The 15,298-nt window shown below is 43.0% G+C and overlaps 1 protein-coding gene across 2 annotated transcripts; it reads left to right on the top strand.

The window, feature by feature from the left end:
* Positions 1–750: 750 nt before the first annotated feature.
* On the top strand, positions 751–14,928 carry LOC306976037 (gamma-aminobutyric acid receptor subunit rho-1-like). Of its 2 annotated transcripts, XM_079573883.1 has the most exons (11): positions 751–1,046; positions 1,138–1,354; positions 8,120–8,170; positions 8,257–8,363; positions 10,120–10,187; positions 10,309–10,532; positions 11,151–11,233; positions 11,310–11,450; positions 12,831–12,983; positions 13,313–13,509; positions 14,169–14,928. In XM_079573883.1, exons 2-11 carry the CDS (start codon positions 1,245–1,247, stop codon positions 14,466–14,468), a joined length of 1,434 nt encoding a protein of 477 aa, XP_079430009.1. In that variant the 5' UTR covers positions 751–1,046; positions 1,138–1,244; the 3' UTR covers positions 14,469–14,928. The 2 variants fall into 2 exon arrangements, with proteins under 2 accessions (XP_079430009.1, XP_079430008.1); XM_079573882.1 differs by having other exon boundaries at positions 751–1,354.
* The last annotated feature ends 370 nt before the right edge of the window (positions 14,929–15,298 follow it).

Genomic DNA, 15,298 nt, shown 5'->3' with positions numbered 1-15,298 from the left:
ACTAACATCTGTGACCTTTGCAAAGTCACATTCTGTAGCACGTTGTAGCCTATTTGAAAATTTGAACTTTACATTTACGTAATGAATCGTTTGTATAATGTTTGTCTGAGTATTTGAAACAAAATAAATAAACAAAAAACAACTAGCTTAAATGACCAAAAGGAAGAAAAATAGATACTGTTATGTGGGGAAAAGGCTTGTGTAAGTCTTCATCTGTTTTGGGTGGTTTGGGCTTTGTCAACATTATAGTAACAGTTTGACAAATGACAAAGCCTTGGTGAAAAACGTCCAATACTCTAAAACTACCCAGTACAGATGACAACTTGAAAATCCACTCTCTAAAAATGGAGCACTCCTACAAATTTCTCATTCATCTTTTCTTATTTGAGCGACTGAGTATTTAGCAGATGAGTTGACGAAAAGAAATAACAGGTATGACGCCCCAAAAGTAGTGGCCCCCAATCCAAACTGACATATCCTGTCAGTCCATGTCCTTGAATCCAAGTGTATTAGAAGTCAGTCCTTTGTATAGACAGAAAAATGCATGGACACTTCGTTATATGTAAATGAAACAATACAAAGCACACACAGGCAGGTCAGCTGTTACAAACACATAATATGCTTCACTTTCTCACAGGCAGCAAAACATCAAAAACCATCCCCGAGCAGGAGGGTTTGCTTTGTCTTTTTTTTATTTTCATTTTGGCACTAGTAACTAACCATTTCACACGTGTTACATGTGACGGCTTCAAAGCGGGACCGCCGGAGATGCCTTTTATCTTCTGGAGGCTGCCTGTTCCGCGCGCCGTGCCTCATCCCAAACGCATTGACCTCACAAATGCTGCATCACCGTGAGGATTGGAGCAGAGAGAGAGAGAGAGAGAGGGAGCACATCACACATGCGAGCAGCGTAGGATATGTGTGCGCAGCGGAGCTCAGAGGCAGCCACATCCGCCGCTGGAAGGGATCAAATCTGGACCATCTGACGCGCGAGGATTTATGGCTTTAGTCAAAATTGCTTTTCCCACTGTTGCAGATTAAGCACCGTAGGATGTTTTCCGCACAGGCCATGTAGAGCGGTGGCGGTGTTGCTGCTTGCCGCCTCTGTAGTACTGCTGTCTCTCTCCACTCTTGCAGGCGCTCACAGCGGGGGCAGCAGGGGAATGCGCGAGGGCACCGGCGCGCTCTGGCTTTTGGAGGGGAGCGATTTTTGACTGCCGGAGAGGCTCGTCCTCCACGGAACAATGCGGGTGGATGCTGTTGTGGCGCTGCTGTGTGTTTGGCACCTGTCCTGGGCTGCCGCGAAGTTGACCCAGTCTAGGAGTCGCAGGCTGGAGACCTACAAACAAAGCAGGTAATACTTGACTGGGGGAAAAGATAGTGGAATGGCTGTTTAAATTTGGGCACATTGGGGTTTTATATAGTATATCAAATTAGTATACCACAGGTACTAAAGGTTAGGCATCCCAGGTCAAAATGAATGTTAATGTGAACCAGTGTTAATTTTGACAACATATTTTATTTTAGTTTTAGTCTTCGTCTTTTGACTAAAATGTAATTTAATTTTAGTCAAGATTTAGTCAAAAAAAAACGTTTCAATTTTAGTCTAGTTTTTGTCGACTAAAATTAAGACTAATTTAGTCGACTTATATTTATAATATTCATTATAATCATATTTAATCTTGGTCCTCGACTTCATGGAGTTGTTTCCACATGAATAAAGCTCAGAGCTGATCATTTGGCAGTGAATTTAAATGATATGAGGCTCTTTCAGACGGTCTATAGAAGTTTGGATGATTTTAGTCTCTCCCTTTCATTTTTATTTAGTCTTATTATAGTCGACTAAAATATCTGGACATTTTAGTCATAGTTTTAGTCTCATGAGAAACTTTTAATTTAGTTTTAGTCCAATTTTAGTCGTCAAAAATATCACTTTGACTAAAATTTAGACTTAATATTTTAGTCGACGAAATTAACACTGATGTGAACATGAAGCTACAGATGAGACATTCCTGTTACATTTCAGACTACTTTTTGATTTTTACTTTTACACAACAAAAAGAAAAAAAAGGCCACAGCAAAAGTTTGAGCGCCCTGCCAAGCTATTACCTAGTAGCCCTCCCTTTGGCAAGTGTCTCAGCTTGTGAATGCCTTTGTAGGCAGCGAAGAGTCTTTGAAAATGTCTTCTCAGTTGTGAGAGATGTCTGGACTGAAGGTCCCCCCACAGATGTTTAGGTCAGGAGAATGTGAGGGCCATGGCAAAAGCTTCAGACATCCTCTTTATAACATCAGCTTTGTCACAGATGGTGTTGCGTTTGCTGCCCGAATTTGCTGAATTCAATTGAATCCCTTCTTTCTTCACCCGTTAAATATTTCCTAGCCTGTGACACTGGCTGAGATACAAACCCAAAGCATGATGGATCCGCCCCTATGCTTAAGAGTTGGACAGCCGTTCCTTTTATGGAAATGTGTGCCCTTTTCTTCTCCAAATAAATGTTCTTTTTTGACTTTCAGACGGCTGATTTTTGCCTTTTCAATGCTATATAATGTCCCTAACATTCCCCAGCTATTTCATATGAGCGTGAATAATAGTTATCTGTGTGTGGTGCTTTGTTAGCCTTGTGTCCAGAGGGAAACCCGCCAAAGGCCCAAAGTTCTTTGCCCCACCCCACAAATCACTAAGTAGAAAATAATAAGCAGCTGGTTAATAACACACAGTAACGGTCTTCATTACTCAAGACATGATTCTTATAATACCATACGGTCAAACTGTCTTGTGAATGTCCCATCCCTTCAGATCTCAGAAGCGAAGCAGAGTAGGGTCGTGTTAGCACCGGGGTGGGAGACTAAGGAATACCGGGACGCCGGTGTGAATGAGGGTCGACTCCAGGGGAAACTGTGCCTACATACGTAGCACCGCCCATTAAAACATATATGTGTGTTTGCAGTTTTGCCCAGTTATATCAAAACAGTATTTTGATATATAGAGAGTATTTATAAAAGGGCAGATATTACAAGATTGATCTTCTCTTCTGCTCATTTTTATTCAGACTGTATTGGATTGGCAGTTATGTTGTAAAAAGTTGTTTCATTGTCACTTTTGAATGAAATTAAGATGAAATATTCACAAACATCTGTTGATTCTGCGGCCCAATGAAAACGCTCCTGTGGATCACGTTTGAACCTCTGGCCTGCTGTAAATATCAACTTTTACTCAGTGGTAAATGTGCAATTCATCTCAATCCATGGATACATTTAGTAAGACATAAAGACTGCAGTTATTTATGCATCAGTATTTTGTAGTATTTTCCAACGTTTGAAAAAACAACAGTGAGCTTCGTAGTTTAGACCTCCTCAAACCTTTTCTGAACTCTGTCGGATTCTTCTATTAGTGACGCTTCCGTCTCCTCTCAAATGTTAACGCTCTTGCTAATGTTTAAATCGTGCACAGTGAAGCGAATCATGATTTCTTTTTGTTTTTAATTCACAGACATACATACTCACATCACCACAGAAATTGTATAAATAAAGTCACAGTCAGGTCCTGTACCAAATTGTGCAGGAAGGTCGGGGGTTCGAATCCCACCTCCTGAAAGTGCACATTGTCGTTGTGTCCTTGGGCAAGACACTTCACCCACATTGCCCCCAGTGTCTGCGTACATTGGTGTATGAATGAGAGTATGAATGGGTGAGTGGATCCTTGCTGTAAAGCGCTTTGAGTGCCTAATGTAGGTGGAAAAGCTATATAAGTTGAGACCATTTACCATTTACCATTTACAAAAATAAATACAATCTCACCATCTTCAGCTTGAACAGCAGTTGATCAAATTGAATAATAGAAATGATGTACTTGCCACAAATCCTTATTCCATGCTATTTTTCATGTCAAATGTAGCTACAAGTGTTCAATTAAAGCGCACGAGCATTTCACACTGGATATGTCTCTGCAGCACCACCACGTTTTGTGTTGTCATATCTTGGTTCTAGGTCAGGACTGAGCCGGTCTCTGTTGTTTTACACGATGTTGCCCTGTGTTCCGTGTGGTGACCTGCGCCGCGTGTGGAGAGAGGGGCAGGGGGAAGGGGGGGGTTTGGCCGCTGGGAACGCTTGCACTCAGACGCCAGATTGGAAGAGAGAGAGGGAGACCTAAATCCCCGCATCTATTTCTGTACTACTTCTCCATGTTGTGCTCTCCTGGCCCACAACCGCCGCGGGCCAATCAAAATCCATTCAGCCCCCCCCCGGCGGCGGCGGTCGAAGTTGTTTTGGGGCCCCGTATTTGGGCTAATTGCTGCCCTTTTATGCGTCACCGCCGGTTTTAAATCATTTGGAAAACGTTTGGAAAGCGTCAGCGTCAGCCTGGCTTTTTGCAACAGTTGAAAAATGGATGGAAGCGGGTTTGATGTTCGGAAAAGCTGTGGGTGATTGCAGATGTTCGAAGATTTGTTCACAAAGTCGACGGTTTCGAGGGAGAGGATTTTCTTGTACTTTGCATTAGAACATTTTTTTTTGGTCAGCGCATGAAGCTAGATAATCCACTACTATAGGTCATAAGCCGATGTACTCCTTTGCACCAGTCCTAAATCCTGGTAAATATGAGGAAGGGTAAATGCCTGAAACGGGAGAATCACCCAAAATCCATTGATCTGTACCAAACTGAACAGTATCATATTAATATCTATCTATCTATCTATCTATCTATCTATCTATCTATCTATCTATCTATCTATCTATCTATCTATCTATCTATCTATCTATCTATCTATCTATCTATCTATCTATCTATCTATCTATCTATCTATCTATCTATCTATTTATCTATCTATCTATCTATCTATCTATCTATCTATCTATCTATCTATCTATCTATCTATCTATCTATCTATCTATCTATCTATCTATCTGTCTATCTATCTACAGTGCCTCTCGAAAGTATTCATACACCTTGAACTTTTGCACATTTTGTCATGTTTACAACCCTAAACATGAAGATTTTATTTTGATTTTTTTACTGAACGTTCACACACAAGTAACCAACAACTGTGAAGTGAAAGCAAAATGATACATGATTCTGTTCATTTTCAAAAAATAGAAAACCGAAAAGTGGGGCGTGCATAAGTATTCATACAGCATGAATGAATACTTTGTGGAACCCCTTTTGCTGTAATAACAGCAGCAAGTCTTTTGGGGTATGACTCTACAAGGTTTGCACATGTAGAGACTGACATTTTAACCCATTCCTCTTTACAAAACAGTCAGATTAGAAGGAGAGCGTTTGTGAACAGCAGTTTTCACATTATTCCACAGATTTTCAATAGGATTTAGGTCAGGACTTTGACTGGGCCATTCTAACACATTAATATGTCTTTATTGAACCATTCCATTGTAGATGTATCTTTGTATTTAGGGTCATTGTCCTGCTGGAAGGTGAATCTCCGCCCCAGCCTCAGTTCTCTTGCTGACTCCAGCAGGTTTTCCTCCAAAATGTCTCTGTATTTGGCCCCATCCATCTTCACAACTATTCTTACAATCTCCACAGTCCCCGCTGAGGAAAAGCAGCCCCACAGCATGATGCTCCCCCCGTATATTTGACACTGGGGATGGTGCACTCAGGACGATGAGCAGTGTCAGGTTTGCTCCATACATAACGTTTTGCATTTGGGCCAAAAAGTTACATTTTTGTCTCATCTGACCAAAGCTCCCTCGTCCACATGAAGCTGTGTCCTCCATATGACTTCTAGCAAACTTCAAACGGGATTTCTTATGGCCTCCTTTCAATAATGTCTTTCTTCTTCCACTCGTTCATGAAGGCCAGATTTGTGTACCACTTATAGTTGTCCCATGTACAGATTCCCCCAGCTCAGCGGCAGGACTTCACAGCTCCTCCAGAGTTATCTTGGGGCACTTGGTTACATTTCTTACCAGTGTCCTCCTTGTTTGATCTAATATTTTAGGTGAACGACTGTGTCTTGGTAAATTGGCAGTGGTGCTATACTCTTTCCATTTCTGAATGATGGATTGAACAGTGCTCTGGGAGATGTTTAAATCTTGGGAAATCTTTGTATAACTTAATGACCTTGACCTTCATGATGTTGTTTAGTGACCAATACACTCCGACCACAGCTCTGAGGGCCTAAAAGAACAGCTGAAATTATACTGAGGGTAGATTACACACAGGTGGCCTCTATTTAATGGTCAGGCCAAGGTGTGAACATTCTGGAGTCATTAGGAATGTTATAAAGGCAATTTAATGCACTCAGAAAATGCTGTATGAATACTTTTGCACGCCCCACTTTTCACTTTTCTATTTTTTGAAAAATAACGGAATCATGTATCATTTTACTTTCACTTCACAGTTGTCTGTTACTTGTGTGTGAACGTTCAGTTAAAAAATCAAAATAAAATCTTTATGTTTAGGGCTGTCAACATGACAAAATGTGCAAATGTTCAAGGTGTATGAATACTTTCGAGAGGCACTCTGTCTGTCTGTCTGTCTGTTTGTCTGTCTGTCTAACTACGTCATAATTACAAAAGGAAAAACTGTCATATGCACTTTAGCAGTTATATTCAAATAAATAAATAAGATGTAAGCCCTGTGCACTTGTGTTGGTCTTACTGAAACGAGATTTTGAAGAGCACAGAAATCTGCAGTGGCCTCTGCTCTCCCTGCACACAGTGTTACTTGTTCAGCTCTTGCCCGCGGCGCAAGTGCCAAGTGTTTGGGAGTTCATCTGCGGCGTGGCTGATAAGGTTCGCCCGGCGAGGCAAAGTAATGAGGCTGTATCAGCATCGACTGATTTGCTTTTCAGCGCGCCCTCGTCCCATCCTAATCCCACTGCTCTTTGATATCACCAAAACATATCACTGCTCATGCTTCAACAGCTGTTATTTATGTAAGTCTGCCTTCCGATTATGAACGTACTTCGTTGTATTGAACATTATGCTTTCATTATGAAATGATTGGTGACGTGCAAAAATGCCATCTGATTTACCCAGAGACAGTATTTGAAATCCCACAGCTCCAAGGCCATATGCAAGTGCTCGCTCCTTCAAGAGAGCACCATCCTTTTGCAGGTGCTTTGTGTGCACCTGCAAAGCTCAGGGTTGTGTGGTGTGGAGCTATGAAGGTTATAACTTACTTTTACCCTTTCGAGAAACATTAATGAACGCATGCGAGGTATCATTTATAATTGTAACAAGGTCAGAGTCAGCTAAATCTTTTGTGTGTATCACTTTCCACGTTGACCTTTTAGAAAATGCTGCAAAAAGCATCCCATTACCACAAATTTGAGGTCAGTAGCTGTGCCGGTGCCTCCAACGGAAGCAGAGGATGGTGAGAGTGGATTGGAGCAACATTTCTGCCAAGAGGATTAAGAACCAGATGCTGTATACTATAGGCACAGATGACTAGCACTACGGGCCATGAGCACCCAGCAGCACGAGCACCCACACGCCTGCTCACCTCCTGCCTTTGTGCCTTTGCGCCTTTGTGCTCGCTCCTTTCCTCTGGAAGTCACGACGGTCTTCCCTTGCCTTGTAAGCGCTGCTCACGGGGATTTGTCCCGCCAACTGCTGCATGCTCTGCTCTATTAATCCAGTTTAGGGTTTTTGGAAAGCATCTTTTCTTCCTGCGCGTGGCCTAAATAAGCAGCTGAAGAGATGTTCATGCGGTGACGCTAATTGTGCTCAGAGGAGACTCTTTTGGTCATTTTATTGTGCATGAAATGACACTTTGGTCAGCTAGAATTTACTGTTTCCTCTTGACATCCCCCATTGTGTGTTTTTGAGCTAATTCATTATTTTAACTATATTGTTTTCTTTCCTTTTGAAGTTCTTCCAACAGACCAGTGCTTGTTTTCATTTTCTTTAAGCAATGTGACTGAAAAACATATAAAGGTGTGTTAGTTTGGGACACTGTGAGACATTTTGAGTATGCTCTTTCCTACAGGGTTTAAATGAATGGGCCGGACTCCCACATAGGGTGAAAATGTTGTTGGTGTCTTTCCATGAGACTAGGATTATTCCTTTTGCACATACGTACATCTATAAACATTAAACTGGTCGTGTCCTGCAGTTTTCATTCACTCATTTACATAACTTCTTTTTTTTTATATCAAAGGTCACGAAGAGAAACTCTAATGGATGAAGGCGGGGGCCGCAAGTCTGGAAGGTCCGTATTTTCTCCCACCATACTTCCAACAACACATTTGCTTTATAAATAAGCGAATATCCTCTTTTTTTTTTTTACTTTTACAGTCCCATCTATAAGCGAAGCCCGGACATGACCAAGTCTCCCATGACCAAATCAGAGCAGCTGTTGAGAATAGACGACCACGACTTCACCATGAGGCCGGCCTTTGGAGGTAAAGCGCATTTGATTTGGACGTAAGCGCCCGCGATGCCGGTTGTGTGTGATTATGTGTCATCCAGGGCAGCGGGATAAGATGTTACTGGTTGTTCCTGAGGCTTAAAGCTCGGCGCCTTAATGAGATATCCGTGCAGCTGTGGTGGACTTTGCGCTTGTTACTCTGTCTGCACGGTCTTCTCACGTGTCTTTTATGCCCCTGTTTGTTTAAGGGATTTGATGTCCATTTTTTCTGCACAGGAGTGAAGTCACAACAAAATGAAGGGATATGTAAATCATTTCGAAGTCAAAGTGCTTGATTTCATAACTTCAGTAAAAGTACAGATCCTACTGGTCAAGTTTTGCTCCAGTAAATGTAAAAGTTGATCAGTCAAATTGTTGCTAGAAAATGTAAAGTATTATCTAAAGTATTCAAAGTAGAAAGCCCAAATCCATTTAACCTCTTAAACTTGAACAGAGCGCATTTTCTCCAGTTCAGCTTTTCCCAGTTCTAAAAGCTTCTTGAAAAAGGCAAAATGGAGACAGAAACGAGGATGAAAATGCAACAACAAAGTGACAAAAAAGTGGCAAAAGAGAGGACATAACAGTAACAATAACACAATAAAAAAAAGGACAAAACCACGACTAAAGAGTGACGATAAAGCAACATGAAACCCAAAAGAGAGCGACTAAAAATGTGACAAAAACGTGACAAAAAAAAGCCACAAAAATGACACAAACACACAAAAAAAGCGAGGAAAAAGCAACAAAAATACAACAAAAAAAAGAGACAAAGATGACAAAAAGGCTTCAAAAATGTGATACAATTGCGGCAAAAAAGTTACAATCAGTCATGCAGGTCTTAGCTTTCAAATGAGGCGTCACACTGGTTTTCGGTTTGGGAAAAGTCGAACTGGAGAAAATGCGCTTGGTTAAAGTGGGGGGGTCAAGAGGTTAAATAAGATGATTTCACCCTACGGCAACACAACGGGGACAAACCTACTGTCTTGATGTGACTCAGTAGCATTTGACACTAGTTTCAGGCTTTTGAAATCAAGAAAACACATGGGCAAGTAGAATTTTTACCTTGGAGCCTTTTTTGTTTTAGAAAGTGGAGTAGAAAGTATTATAATAGTGATATAATATAGTGATAAAGTCTGCTGCCTCTGCATTTTAGACCTCCACAAATACAGTACATTGCAGAGTCTGTTTAGCGGCTCATATTTCATTCTGAATCTCGAAAGATGAAAAAAGCACTTGCTATGCATTTCAAAATAAACGCAAATTCAAAATTTTCCCGATGAACTGCTCGCCCGTGGAATAACTGCTCATCAGCTGTGTTTGATCCGAGCTCGCTGTTAGGCTTGTGTATCCTCTGAGACTTAATGAAAGCAGCACATGCTATTTTACTCATGCGTCAGACCGCTTTTTTTAATCACGCCACAATCTGTTGCTGAAAGTGACCTGGCGGCCCCTTAGTGGAATCCACGTTCACAGGGTCCCTTCAGGACATCGACTGTTTTTGCCCCAAAACAGATTTTAGCCACCACTGCATCCACTTTGATTCATTAGTGTGACCTGATTGCGTGGGGAGGAAACAGCAGTGACGCAGTAGTTTAAGCACTCGCCCTTCAGCCGGAGTAGTGGTAGTTCAAACTGCCCGGCCTAAATGCGCACAGCGTTTGTGTTTGTGCCAGCTTCCGACTCCGCATCGTGTGTGACTGTTGTGCATGAGATAGATGTGTCAAAATAGATCATGTGTTGCACTGTTTCAGGTCCTCCCATTCCTGTTGGAGTGGATGTCCAGGTTGAGAGTCTTGACACGATCTCTGAAGTTGACATGGTAAGGAATAGAAAACAATTAGTACTTGAGAATCCAATTGCAGAGTATGAGAAAACTTTAGAAGGCCACGTTTTGCCATGGATAAACAAATGTGTTTCTCTATCGTTTCCTCTCCTGTCAGGACTTCACCATGACGCTGTATCTGCGTCACTACTGGAAGGACGAGCGCCTGTCGTTCCCCAGCAACAATAACCAGAGCATGACGTTCGACAGTCGGCTGGTGAAGAAGATCTGGGTCCCCGACATGTTCTTTGTGCACTCCAAGCGCTCCTTCATCCACGACACCACCACGGACAACGTCATGCTGCGCGTCTACCCCGACGGCAACGTGCTCTACTCCCTCAGGTCTCACTCTCCCCGCGCTCAGTGGCTCCAGCCTCATTTTTAAGGCGCAGTTCTCGCACAAAGTCATTCACCGGTGCCACTAAATATGTGTCCTTGGTACGCCTGTCCTGATCCTCGTCACACCCCCCCCCCTCACCAACGCAAACCACTGATCAGGATGTTCACAGCTTCAAAGGGAATGGGAAATGAGCGGTTTCGGGGAAAAAGACTCGCTCCTCTCCTGCTGCGTTCTGATCCAAACATCAATGCGCCCAGAACGACCCCCAGTGCACTCAAAACTGACTTACTAGTTATGTCATGAGGAGACAATATGCTGCATTATAGAGCAGACCAAACCAAAACAAATGACTTTAAAGTCATATAAACATTGCGTAGTTATGGGAATTGACTGCACGGCAGGTTCTGTGTTGAATGTTTAATCTGGTTTTGGGCATTGATGAAGAAGAGAGATAAATGTCAGTGTTAAATGAGGGATCACTATCTCTCTGTAGCATCGAATCACTGCAGGGAATGTAAATGATGCCCTAGTTTGAGCCAGAATTCATATTTGATGATTCCTGAGTAGTTTTACACACATGAAATTGGCTACGAGGACTTGAGGACTTGTTTTCTGTACAGGGTCACGGTCACCGCGATGTGCAACATGGACCTGAGCCGTTTCCCGTTGGACACGCAGACGTGCTCCCTGGAGATCGAAAGCTGTGAGTTCAAATGTTCTTCCGCGCAGAGAGAAACGGGGCGCAAAGATAGACTGACTGAAACCTGCCGTGTTTGCAGACGCGTACACGGACGACGATCTTATGCTGTACTGGAAAAAGGGCAACGAGTCTCTGAACACTGATGACCGGATTTCTCTGTCGCAGTTCCTCATCCAGAAGTTCCACACCACCACCAAGCTGGCGTTTTACAGCAGCACAGGTATGGGATTCACCGGGCGGGGCTTTCCAAACGCTTTAAGCCGTTGCTAAGGAAGACTCCGCCCACCCGGGAGGCGACAGGTGCGTAGAAGGCGGGGTAACTTATGCAGAACGGAAAAAAAGCTCCCGCACTCTCTCACTCTTTCATTCTCACATTTTTTGCTGATCTTCGTCAGGCCTAACAAGGTCACCAATTTCAAAACAGCAGCCACATGTTTTAGTAGATTTCATCTTTTGATGATGTTTCATTTGCATTACATTGGTTCCCAGTCGTTTTTGGGGAGGCCAGCCCGCAGGTTGGGAACCACTGATTTAAAAACTAAATTTGTGACGCTTGATCAATCATATTGTAAACACTATTTCTCCTACTTTTTGTAGTTGTTTTTTTGTTTCAATGGATAAAACCTTTAAATTTATTTTAAATTCTCAGGCTTCTTGTTAAGTTGGCACACATCGTCAGAGATAGTACTTTTTACAAGTTTAATAATTCCACACAATTTAACCTAAAAAACTAACGTTTTATTGTGAGACAGAGCTGGCATTAAGGTTCTAAGAAGAAGAAGAAGAACTTTATTTCTATAGCGCCTTTGACAGACATGGTCACAAAGCGCTTTACATGAGACAATTATACATTCACCCCACACTCGGTGGAGTTCAGTTTCCCCTGCGGGAGTGACTGACTGAAATGTTGTCGCGACTGCTCACATCTGCGCCAACCACTCTGACCACCACCGTGCATTAACACACATCAATCATCCTGGCCTAGTGTACATGTTTTAGTGGTAGGGCAAACCGGAGTGCCTGGTGGAAACCTACGCAGACACGTGGAGAACATGTGAACTCCACACAGAAAGGCCCCGTCCAGGTGGAAATGGAACCCGGACCTTCTAGCTGTGAAGCACGAGCGCTAACCACTGCGCCACCATGCTGCCTGTGTGGGGCACGATTTAAACCTCCACAAAACCCTCCACACATTATACACTTCAATATGTGACACCCCTAATCTTATTAGACATACTTGCTATTTAAAAAGTCAAAATACTGTAGTTTTTAGTTATATGACATCGTGAGCTTATCTCTACCTCTAGTTCGATGCCTCGTGACCTCCAGGAATAGTAGAATTCCTTTTTCAGTAGAAAAGGAACTGTTTTGGTTATTTTAAATGACACTCGACGAGTCATAATAGGATATACTAAATCCCAGAATGAAATAATCAAACCTCTGCCAAGCATTTGTAGGCTGCTTAAAAGCCGTAGCGAGAGCCCTGCAGCGGGCTCCTCATGTCACTCAGCTCACTAATAGGGTTTATCAGTTGATGGCAGAGTAGCCCGGGACCTTGGCTCAGTGTTGGTTTGTGATTGCTCTTTCTCTCTCTCTTCAGGCTGGTACAACCGCCTCTACATCCACTTCACCCTACGGCGCCACATCTTCTTCTTCCTGCTGCAGACCTACTTCCCGGCTACGCTCATGGTCATGCTGTCCTGGGTCTCCTTCTGGATCGACCGGAGGGCTGTGCCTGCCAGGGTGCCTTTAGGTGACATACACCATAATCGATTGTTGATTTTGCTGTTGTAAAGGCTTCTGTCATTTATTAACGAGTGCCAGTCATAATTGTCAACACATACAGTGAATATTGTCTTTGAAATGTGTGTGGTATTCTTTCCTCCAGAAGAGAGGGCGTCACTGTGTAGCACATTGTCTTGTATCTGCACAGGTTTTGCCTTCTACTGTGCACAATCGGATATGACTCAGTTACTAACTATGGCTCTGGAAGAGTGATTTTGTTAATCGCCTAGAATTGGCCTCCCACAGCTACAAATGTCCAGCGGTCTCAGCTCATTGGACTCTGCTTTTCTCCACCAGGCATAACCACGGTGCTGACCATGTCGACCATCATCACCGGAGTGAATGCCTCCATGCCCCGGGTCTCCTACATCAAAGCGGTGGACATTTACCTATGGGTCAGCTTTGTCTTTGTGTTCCTGTCCGTCATAGAGTACGCAGCGGTCAACTACCTCTCCACAGTGCAGGAGAGGAAAGAGAGGAAGCTCCGGGAGAGGGTGAGTCAACAACTACTGCAAAATGAATGTATTCATATGTGTTCAGGAAAGGATTGCAACTTGACTGGGAACAATGGTTGAGTTTTTGGAAGTGAGAGAAAGTCACTGCCAACTTGTGTTAGCTAGTGGATCTGGCAACCCAGATCTTTAGGCACTGTCAAGGACACATCCAAGTAAGGCCTGGTTAAAACGATTAATCTGTGTAGATTTATAAAACCAAGACTAGCTATCGTCTGTTACTAACAGATACATATTTCTGAAATTGTTCCCTGTAAGCTGTTTTCAGGGCAAATATAGTGCAGCTTGCGCCAAATGATGTGGCATGTGGAGCCAAATTACATTGATTGCCTGAGGGAGATTTGCAAAATAAACCCATCTACGTATAAATGTGCGTGTCTGATGCTAAGGAAATTGTGTGCAAGAAATGAAATCCATCTTTATGTACAAAACTACAGATACTCATTTTCTTCAACTGAACTGTGGTCCAGAGGTACGTTTTTGATAAGACTGCTGCTAGATTGATCCATAGATAGATAGATAGATAGATAGATAGATAGATAGATAGATAGATAGATAGATAGATAGATAGATAGATAGATAGATAGATAGATAGATAGATAGATCTATTAATTGACCTTCTTATCCTGTTCCTCCTGCAGCTGCCGTGTACGTGCGGCATCGGAAACCCGGACGACCTGATGATAGACCCCATGATCACGGGCTACGGCTCCATGGACGGCAACACCACGGGGCATTACGGGATGCCCGAAAATGGCGGGCGGCAGGAGCGCATGCTAGCTCAGGTGGCCCTTAGTGACCCACAGCTCACCGGGCAGGTCAAAGCCAGGAGCTACGTGAACATTTGGATCGACACCCACGCCATAGACAAATACTCCAGAGTGGTTTTCCCTGGAGCGTACATTCTCTTTAACATCATCTACTGGTCCATCTACTCATAACCTCCCCTGGATTAGAGTGGCCCTAATGATGGGCCTATCACAGATCACTTAAGGGATCAAGGGCAGAGGGGCAGCAGCACAGGGGCCACCAACAGATGGGATCTTTGCCTTCTTGACCTGGTCTCTTAAAACTGACCAGCTGTATGGCGGGCTATTGTTTAATGAGCATTTTTATGTTGCAACTGGAGTGAATTATTTGCCGCTGCGCAGAAAGGACACGGACTTTGAACTAGATAGTTCTCGATGCCGTGTCCAGAACTATAGTGTTTCTGATTGGACGACGTTCCTTCACATAGAATGTTCAGAACCGGCCCAGTGGGTGCATTGCAACCTCATTTTAAAAGGTTTGCACCCTCAGTTTTGGTTGCATCATAATGGATTTTAATGGCAAGAATCAAGCAGTTTCAGTCAGTTTGTCCTTGAACCAGTGCTGGTTCAGAAAGTATTCATGCCCCTCTGTGTCTGATACTGAATATGTGTGTACTTTTTTTTTGTTTTCTTAAAGGGACTTTACTTTTTCATCAGATTTTGACCCCTTTTTGTCCCATTTTGACCAAACACAACATTGGTTATAATAATAACTTTTATGAAGCAAAAACATATATATATATATCCATTCAGCCCCATTGATAGTAATGATCCCGAGTGCTCTTTGAAGGAGGAGTCTCGTCCTCCTAAGCCCTCACGGGGCGGGTTGACCGGCTACAAGCCTCCACAGGGCTCCAGAGCCAGTCAATCATAGACTTAGGCTTCAGCTTTTTATTTCTGATATACAAAAAACAGAGTGGTTAAAAATATGACACAGAGGTCAGCGTTGTCACGTGGGTCAT

The sequence above is a fragment of the Gobius niger genome (genome assembly GCF_951799975.1).
Source record: "Gobius niger genome assembly, chromosome: 16".
Taxonomy (NCBI): domain Eukaryota; kingdom Metazoa; phylum Chordata; class Actinopteri; order Gobiiformes; family Gobiidae; genus Gobius; species Gobius niger.
Note: the sequence above shows the minus strand (reverse complement) of the source record. Positions and strands in the feature narration are given on the sequence as shown.